The 9177-nt window shown below is 44.3% G+C and overlaps 1 protein-coding gene across 1 annotated transcript; it reads right to left on the reverse strand.

Moving 5' to 3' along the window:
• On the reverse strand, window positions 2713-8531 carry LOC109839022 (ornithine decarboxylase-like). Its single transcript, XM_020407452.1, has 2 exons — window positions 8484-8531; window positions 2713-3940 (listed from the first exon to the last, which is right to left on the reverse strand). Exons 1-2 carry the CDS (start codon window positions 8529-8531, stop codon window positions 2930-2932), a joined length of 1059 nt encoding a protein of 352 aa, XP_020263041.1. The 3' UTR covers window positions 2713-2929.

A 9177-nucleotide genomic window follows, 5' to 3' on the forward strand; every position in this document is an offset into this window, starting at 1 on the left:
CTAGAGTTAGAGTGATTGAAAAGTGATTGATTTTGATTTGTTTTAGTTAGGATTTTCCATTTTCTTCTTTAAAAAAAAACTAACTTTTATTTTTCTCTAAAAAAAGTATAAAAAGAAATTGTTTTTGGTGCATGCAAAATGTGGATTAAGGACAATACACATCAACAAATTCATTTTGAACAAATGGCTAATCCACAAGTTTTTCAAAATTTATGTTATCCCAATATGATTGAAATTTCCAATGAAGTTCGGGAGTTTGTAGAGAGTCCATATCAGTATTCGGTAAATGATCCATTTTTTTCAACCTACAACCCAGGTTGGGCAAGTTACACAAACATTGCATGGAATCAGGAAAACCACTCTGGAACTCAAAACTTCACTCCCTCTTTGACCCAACATTTTCCTAGGGAAAACACAGTTCCGTTCAATTCTCATTCACAATTTCAACAACCCAATCTGTCGTATCAAAATCAGTCTCCTCATCATCAAGTTGTAACTCACACTCCTCTTGATACAGATCATGAGTTTTTTATGAGGGTACGCGGGGAGGACTTCCACGTCTTGGTTTGAAGAGACCGTCGATTTGTAGTCTCTTTCTGTCAGAGCGTTGTAAAGATCATCGTTTTGTAATCTTTGCTTTAACTCTTTGATATGTGAGAGTCGTCAGATTATAACTCCCGATGTTGATTATGAAGGCTGTTGATTAGAGCTTTCATCAGTTGTTGTGAAGATCGTCAGATTGTAACCTTCATCGATCTACATGAAAGTCTTCAAATTGTAGTCTTCTGGAAGCCGTCGAATTGTAACTTCCATCATCGGTGTTTGATGGGGATCAGGTATCTGCAGTGATTTTTAGACAGCCTACATCACAGTAAAACCTTTTAGCTTGCTACTAATGGTAAGCCCAAAAATAAGTAAAAGAGGAAAGAAGCAAGTTACAACCTTAACTCGGTCAAACTCATGTATTCTTATAACTTCATCAACCCCTAGCCCTAAAGTGTTTAGTAACCAGATATAGATATAAATGGAAAACGGACCAAATATGAAAAGTTGAATGGTGTCGCAACATGATCATCTAATTGTTTGTATTTTTCTCAACATGATAAATGGATGGAGATTGTGAATAAAGATGAATGAGAGTTTAATTTCTTTTTCTTATCATTTTCAGTTTTAAAACACAGCGTAAGGGATATTTGGTTGGTAAACAACATGCAGTCAAATTTCTACTTCCAATATTTGTTTATACTATAGTCCTATTTAGCAAAGGTTAAGAGAAGGGTTAAGGGAGTCTATTCCCTTCTTAGCCATCTAAATGGGTTAATTTGGTCAAATGGTTAACAAACCTTTTACAAGAGTTAAAGTTAGTTAACCCCTCATTTAGAAAGGCAAACAAGTTTACCTAAGGAGGATGATTAAGAGTTACTCCCTCCTAAAAAAACAAAACTTTACAAAAAGAATATATTTTAGGATATTTATTGCAACAACACTCCTTAACCCTTTTTTATTTATCAAACACAAAAAAAACTTAACCATTCAACCTAGCCATTAATTTCAAATAGAATTAAATTATTTTTAACTTCTCATGAAGGGATAACTAGACCATTTTGTCATTCCTCTTAATTTTTTTCCCTTAATGCTTTGCTAAACTGACTTAGGGAAGAATTGTTTTTTGGAAAAATTTGTAAACTAGACATATTTTGCTAAATATTTAGCAAAACAGACCATTTTGTTAAATATTTAGCAAAATAGACCAATTTTTGTCCAACATGCCAAAAAGATATCGATTTTGCTAAACAGACCATCCGAAACATACGAGACTAGAGGTCTATTTTGCTAAATATTTAGCAAAACGGTCTGTTTTGTTAAATATTTAGCAAAGTAGGTCTATTTTGCAAAATTCTTCTTGTTTTTTCAAAGAAAAGTTGAATGATTTATTGCACTAAATTTGGTTGTAGCAAATCCTTACATTGCATGAATCAAAGGTAGTATCACGTCACCAAGTTACTGGATTCCAACTGGAAAAACCGAATCGCTTTGTAACCATATGCAAATGAACACTTGATTTGCAATGAAGTTACATTTTATATAATCTATAATGCACAATAATGAAGTATTGTATTTAAATTTGAAAATAAATTTCCTACGACAAATACATACATCCATTTTCTCCGGGGAAAAAACATCCGACAGCAAAGAAAGACGATTCTCCGATAGCAAAGAAAGACGATTCTCCGGTAGTCCTACCTACTACCCGGTAAAAACCAAGCAGCAAACTATCTACCAACCGGTCGTGCTTCTAGCAAGGAAGCACTCCCTACCACAATTAAAAACAGAAGAATTACGAGGGAGCAGACTATTCTGCGACAAGGGTGGTCTTCAGTTTTACGAGTGGGAAAAATGGCCTAGAGGGAGGATTCAAATGATCACTTTGAGATAATTTAATTTTTTGCTATAAATGTTGCAAGAAAAACTACATACAATATTTATTGCGTTCATTGTAATTGCAGTATATCAACAACACCATGTAAAAGAACTTGGCCTAATTAAAGAGGAGCTGAATTCAACATACACAAGACAAATTAATAGGCAAAATAAAAGTAACGGTCTCCCAATCGCCTTTTGCTAATGGAGAAGATCCAGACCCAAATAAAAATAGATTCAAACCAAAACTTTAATTTTCGATAAAGAAGGATTGAATAACGAATATCTCTTTATTCAATATAAACGTACGAATTGCTATGGATCGATTTATGCCATCCCATGCGAGAACAATACGAACAACAACCATAAGAAGGGATCCATCAACAGCGATGCTTCTGACTAAGCGCTCCAAATAACACGACCAACAAACCACAAACAAATCCTTTTATGAAACGAAAGCAGAAATACAAATCCAAGTCACGCGCAAAGATGGCAATTCGTACTGCTATCACTCTGTGGTCACTGAGTTGGCCAAATAAACTCGCAAGTCCGGAGTTGAGAATCCATTGAAGCTTGACCCCATAGCCTTTGTATAAGCTCCCATCGCCGGCGAAACCATCCATTCCCCCACCTCCAACTCCGGCAGCTCCACCTCGCTCGCAATGACATCCATTGAGTCGCAAGTCGGTCCAAACACCGTGGAAGCGTACGTCTCCGTCCCCTCCGGCCTCTGCTCCAGTGGTACGATCGACACGCTCACGGCGTCCATCTTGATGCAGCACATCGACCCGTATATCCCGTCATTCAACCAGTACTCCCTCTTCGCCCCTCTCACCCTCTTCCCTATCACGCACGTGGCCAGCGTGGCCGCCGTCTCCGTGAAGCACCTCCCTGGCTCTGCGATCACTCTCAGCCCAGCCCAGTCTCCGAAACGAGAATCGATTGAGCATTTTATCACTTTTGCTGCCTTCTCCAGCAGTGGACCAGCGGTGAACCCTCCGCCAATATTCAGCACGCTCATCCTCGGCAAGCCCATTTCCTCCGCTAGGTCGAACGCTTCCCTGGCCGCTTCGATCGCTGCGTCGTAGGTTTCGAAGACGGTGGCCGAGATGCCAATGTGGAACGAGACGCCGATAACCGACAGGTCCATTGACTGGGCGGCTTCTAGCAGAGGGCCCACCTCGTCGGGTAACGCACCGTACTTGGCGCCCAGGGAGCGGCGGACCCCGGTGCTGACAGGAGGCTTGATGCGGAGCAGGAGCGAGCATTGGGGATGGTGCTGACTCATCTTGTGGAGCTCGTGCACCGAATCGAATGTGGCGAGGTTCACATTGACGGTTCGGGCGTATTCGATATGCAGCCCCGCCTTGCAGGGGTTGGCGTAGACAATGCGATCCGGGGAGACGCCAAGTGAGAGCACCGACTCAATCTCGGCACGGCTTGCGCAATCGAAAAGCGCCGAGGGCCTGCAGGGTGCGAGGAGAGCTGGGCGGGGCTTGACTTGACGGCGAAGACATGGCTGGATGAAAGGGAGGTGTTGGGTCCAGTTGTGGTAGAGGTTTGTGGCTGTTCCGAGGTCTAGGACGTAGAAGGGATCGGCTTGTCCGGGGTTTGAGGAGATGATGGACTTGATCAGGTGGTTGATAGAGTCTTGAGAGTTGGTTTCAATGGGGATGACAGTTTTTCCCTCGACGCCTGGGGCAGCGGCGAGGAGGTCTAGGATGGATGAAGGCGGGCGGTCGGTTCGTTGGTGCTGGATTTTTTTTTCTTTTTTTTTGTGGGGGGAGAGAGAGAGAGAGAGAGAGAGGGCGAGAGAGAGAAATGGATGGATGGATGGATGGAACGCTGGGGGGTTCTATACTTTATAGTTGAACCACGCACTTGTCTCCAAAGGGGAGATTAATTGTCCAGCTGATCTTCAGTCCGTGGGTGGAAATTGAAAACAATTCATTATTGGTTTAATCTATACATCTGTTAAATCAATCATATTTTAAATTTACCCCAAAAAATCTTTATATTCACCCAATTTTCAAGAAAACCATATCCAAACCCTACAGTTTAAACTTCAGTTCAAACTAAATTCCTCTCGGGGAGCGTGGGAGTAGGGCTGTCCATCCGGGCCGGCCCGGCCCGGCCCGGAAAACCGGGCCGGGCAAAACCCAAGCCCGGACCCGGGCCCGGGCCGGGCCCGGGCCCGGGCCCGGGCCTGAGCGGGCCGGACACCGGGCCGGCCCGGTTTGATTTTTTTTTAGAATTTTTTTTGTTTTTTTTTTAATTTTAACAAAACCATAAACCATAAATTATTATAAAAAATGTCATAAATTTAATTAATAGCTTGAAATGAAATGACATAAATTACAAGTACAAAAAATGATAAAAATAACTTCTTTATTAATAATCGGTAAATCCTTTACAAATCCTTTACAAGTATAAATTTATTTCGAAATTCGTCGCATCACAATAGATGAGTACATCCCAACTAGGTTGGCACCTACTCACCCATATCACTATCATTTGCAACTTTTTTCGAAATAATTTAATTCAAATTTAAAGCTAAGAAAACAAAATTACAATTTTATGAATATTATCTAATCATTATATCTATCTGCTAGTCCCAACTCTTCAAATTTATCTTCAATCATAGCAATCCGTTCGATGCCTTGTGTTCGCTTCTCGTATCTCCACCAATCCTGTAAGCACATCACCGCTTGTACAGTATACGGATCTAAGCATGTCCTGTGGTCGTCGATCAAACGTCCTGCTGTGCTGAAAGCGGATTCCGAGGCTACAGTCGAAACCTTTGTTGTGTTTTTCAATATGCCGTTTGAGATGGTTGGTGCCGCTCTTTATGATGAGCTTTGAATATCTGGCCGCACAACGCACATTTCGCATTCTGAGAGATGATCCTACCGTGTTCATCCTTGGTGACGTCTATCTTCTCAAAAAAATTCCATACATCAGACCTCGGCCTTTTTGGAGCTCTTGGTGCCGTAGATTCGTCGCCACCAGATTCAGGATTAACACCGGTAGGATGAGGAGGAGTTGTTGTAGGAGGACTCATCTCTGGATCGGTAGGAGTTGCATGTTGCTCTTCATAATCAGACCCAGAAGCCATTTGTTGGAAGTATTAGAAAATACAAAAGATTATAGGATAGTATATTAGTATGAGATAGTATAAGATTGTATAAGAGAGTAGTAGAGAGAGAAATAGATGAGTTTTGTTGTGAGAAAATGAATTGAAACCCCCCCTCTATTTATAGAACCAGCCCCCTAGGTAAATGACCAAAAAACCCTCGAAAAATAGCCGTTTTTTGACCGTTTTTAAGGGCCAAAACGGTCACAAGACCAATCTGGGCCGTGTAGGCCAAGGATTTGGCCCGGGCCGGGCCGGGCCATCCCGGCTCGGCCCGGCCATAACGGTCAATGAATGTGCACCGTTTGCCCGGGCCGCGGCCGGGTTAGCCGGCCCGGCCCAAGCAAACGTTCACTTTTGTGACCGTTTCGACCGCTAAACCCTGGCCCGCCTGACCAAACGGTCACTTTTGTGACCGTTCGGGCCCGGGCCGGCTGGCCCGGCCGCGGCCCGGCTGGCCGTGGGGCGGGTCAACGATCACCCGGTTGTGACGTTGCTGGGCCGGCCGGCCGGCGGCCCGGCCGCGAACATTGAATCCAACATGCCTTTATTCTGGCACTCGTTCCGGGCCCGGCCGGGCCCGGACGTGGCTCCCAACGTGCTGACCCTCCGGCCCCGCCCGGGCCCGGGCCGGACACCGGCGGGCTCGCTCCGGCTGAACCCTACGTGGCGAGTCCCATGTTCCAACAAACCCCACCTCACATACCTCTCTCTCTCCCCCCTCTCCCCCCCGCCAGCCTCCGCCATTAATAACGCAATAGTAGTGGTAACTGTACTATTACTCTTAAATTATTACAAGTAATTTGGATCTTCCACACGGTAAAAAAGTAGCGAAGAGAGCAATACTATGTCACAACTGTTAATTTGTTTAATAGCAGTTGTGATTTGCTTGAGTGTAAATTAGAAAATGGGTACAAACTAATGGCTATAATTAATGTATGATCTCTCCACTATTTTTTTAATAATGAAGAATCGAATCAAAATCATACCTCAAGAGAGAAAAGTGTGAGCTGATTCTCTTCAACTTTTCAAAATCGATAACTAATCAAGAGAGCATAACACTTCTCTCTCTTGTAGGGTAAATATTATAGAAACGTCGAAAACATTAGAGAAGATCAAGAAATTTGATGCAGACAAGCATTTGGGTGTTTGACAGTCGACCGCGAGTTTTGGCACGGTCGACCGCAAACGTGCACGACTATAGGGTGTTTTTCGATTTTCTGGCCGGTCGACCGTCGCGTCAAGTGTGATCGACCGCGGACCCTGTAATGTATTTTTTTGGTTTCTGTCGTTCTGTCCAGTCGAACGCGACTATTTCGACGGTCGACCGCGACGATTTCGGTGGTCGACCGCCAGTCGGGTTTGGGCCTGATTACGGTTTCCTATTCTATTTGGTGTTGCTGTTTGATATTAATAGCAATCACGTTTTAGGGTTTCTTGGTGAGCAGAATAGGGGTATTTGGAGCACAGAAAATATGTATTTTCTTGAGCTATTGATTAGGGTTTTGTTTGAGAGATTAAGAGCTTTATTGGTGAGATTAATTGGTGAGTTTGAGTGATTTGTAATCTTAGTTTGTACTCTTCTTCTCTATTAGTGTAAACCATATCCCCTTCTTGCCCCGTGGACGTAGGCAACTTTCCGAACCACATAAAAAGTGGTTGTTTGTGTTTGTGCCGTTATTTTGCATTTTTTGGTTTTCTCTCTCGGCGTTTGTGTTTGGTTCCTCGAAGCACAACGATTGGTGGCATCCGCGCACAACAAGTGGTATCAGAGCTTTGGCTACGTTTGGGTTAGGTGGAGGAGTAGATCGCTTTGGAAGCTCGTCTAGGTCTTCAGTCGGTGATAAATGTGAGATTTTTACTATTGTGGATCTTGTCTACCGTCGTGTGGGGCTGACATCTTTCGAAGGCTCTTGTTAGTGTTTCAGTTAGAGGTAAAAATCTTTCTTTTCAGTTTGGATCTATTCTTCGTTTGTTCCGCATTGGTTTGATGGTAAAATGGTCGAGAAAGAAGGAGTTGTAGAGGGTATTTCCGACGTGAAGACCGTCCAAAGTTTGATTATTCACTCTATAAAGATAGACGTGAAGAAGTTTAATAGCACAAATAATTTTGGTCTTTGGAGATGCGAAGTCTTGGATGTGCTCAACGCGCGAAATTTTGAGGATACTTTGGAGTTGGACGGGAAACCGGACGACATTAAGGAAAATGTTTGGAAGAAGATGAATCGAACGGTCGTAGTCTAGAGGGGCTGTAATGACCATGAATTTTTGATACTAGTTAAAATAATTTTTCTGGTATTTTAAAATACTAAGTTATTATTTTCAAAAGAGTATTTGAATTTTCTGGATTTCCTAGAATTTTCTACGATTTAAAAATCCAATTTTATATTTATTTAATCATTTTGATAATTATGAATTAACTTGTTGTGGTGAAAACTTTTAAATTAATATATGTTTTATTATTGTTGTTGTTATTATCAATATAGTTATTAATTATAATAATTATTTCCTAATTATTTCTAATTTTTCCTAATTAGTTTCTTAATTATTTTTTAATTATATTCCTTTACCCTAATACCTTTCCTATATATATATGTTTATTTTTTTCTTTCTCTCTCTCTCTTTTTCACAGCCGCACCCTCCTTCTCTCTCTTCCTCTCTCTCTCTCGTCTTCTCTCCTCTCTCTCTCTTTTACGCAGCTCAGCCTCTTCTCTTCTCTCTCTTCTCTCTCGTCTCTCTCTCCTCTCTCTCTCTCTCTCTCTCCCGACCATCCTCTCTCCTCACTCACCACCGCATCCTCCCTTCTCCTCTCCGCCGCCCGCCACACCCCAAGTCTGAAAGCCCGTCCTCATTCGCCCCTCCTCATCCCCTCCTCTCCTCTCAGCCCCGACAAAGCCCTTGCCACCGACTCAAACCGTCCTCCCCTCACCAGCCTCCACCTCTTCAGCCGCTTAACCACCCGCCTCTTCCTCGTCATCGCCCCAGATCCGCATCGCCACCACGCCGCTTCTTCCCTCAGCTTAGCCCGGTCGCCGTCACCGCCCCGAGCCCATCCTCCCCTCAACCACGTCCTCCGCCCTCAACCACCGCCCCATCCTCCGCTAGAGCCCACGCCCTCAACCTCCGTCGCCCAACCCCAGCAGCCGTCGCTGCACTGTCCGCCCATCTCCTCTCCGGCCCCCTGCCCTTCCTCCTACTCGAGGTCGCCGAATCCCTCTTGTCCTCTTTCCACCACCAGACCAAGCCTCTAGCCGCTAGCACCAGATCCTCCTCCGCCTCCATCGACAGCCACCCCACAGCCCCCGCGCCTCCGCTTGCAAAGCCCACCCGACCTGTAGCTCCCTCTTCCCCTGACCGCCGTCTCCTCAGCCCCCGACTCTAGCCTCCGACCTTGCACCAACTCTCCTCCTCGAGCACATTCTTCCTCCACACCAAACCACCGCCCAGCCCTCTGTCCCGTAACAACCTCACCGCCCAGCCATCTACTCCGCACCTCCTCGTCGCCGCGCCTCCAGAGCTCTGCTCAAGCCCTGCTCGTTGATCCCCTACTCACCTCCTAGCAGCCCGACTCCCAGATCTGCCTCAGCCCTCATCCTCCACCAAGCCACTGTTGTCACCACTCC

This window comes from Asparagus officinalis, chromosome 4, assembly GCF_001876935.1.
Source record: "Asparagus officinalis chromosome 4, Aspof.V1, whole genome shotgun sequence".
NCBI lineage: Eukaryota > Viridiplantae > Streptophyta > Magnoliopsida > Asparagales > Asparagaceae > Asparagus > Asparagus officinalis.

Excerpts from the sequence above, each read along its gene's own strand:
- LOC109839022 (XM_020407452.1), bottom strand. The coding sequence starts at position 8,531 with ATGACGAGGAAGAGGCGGGTGGTTAAGCGGCTGAAGAGGTGGAGGCTG. Across the intron at positions 3,941-8,483 it reads GGCTGAAGAGGTGGAGGCTG|CCATGTCTTCGCCGTCAAGT; the intron begins GTGAGGGGAGGA and ends CCTTTCATCCAG.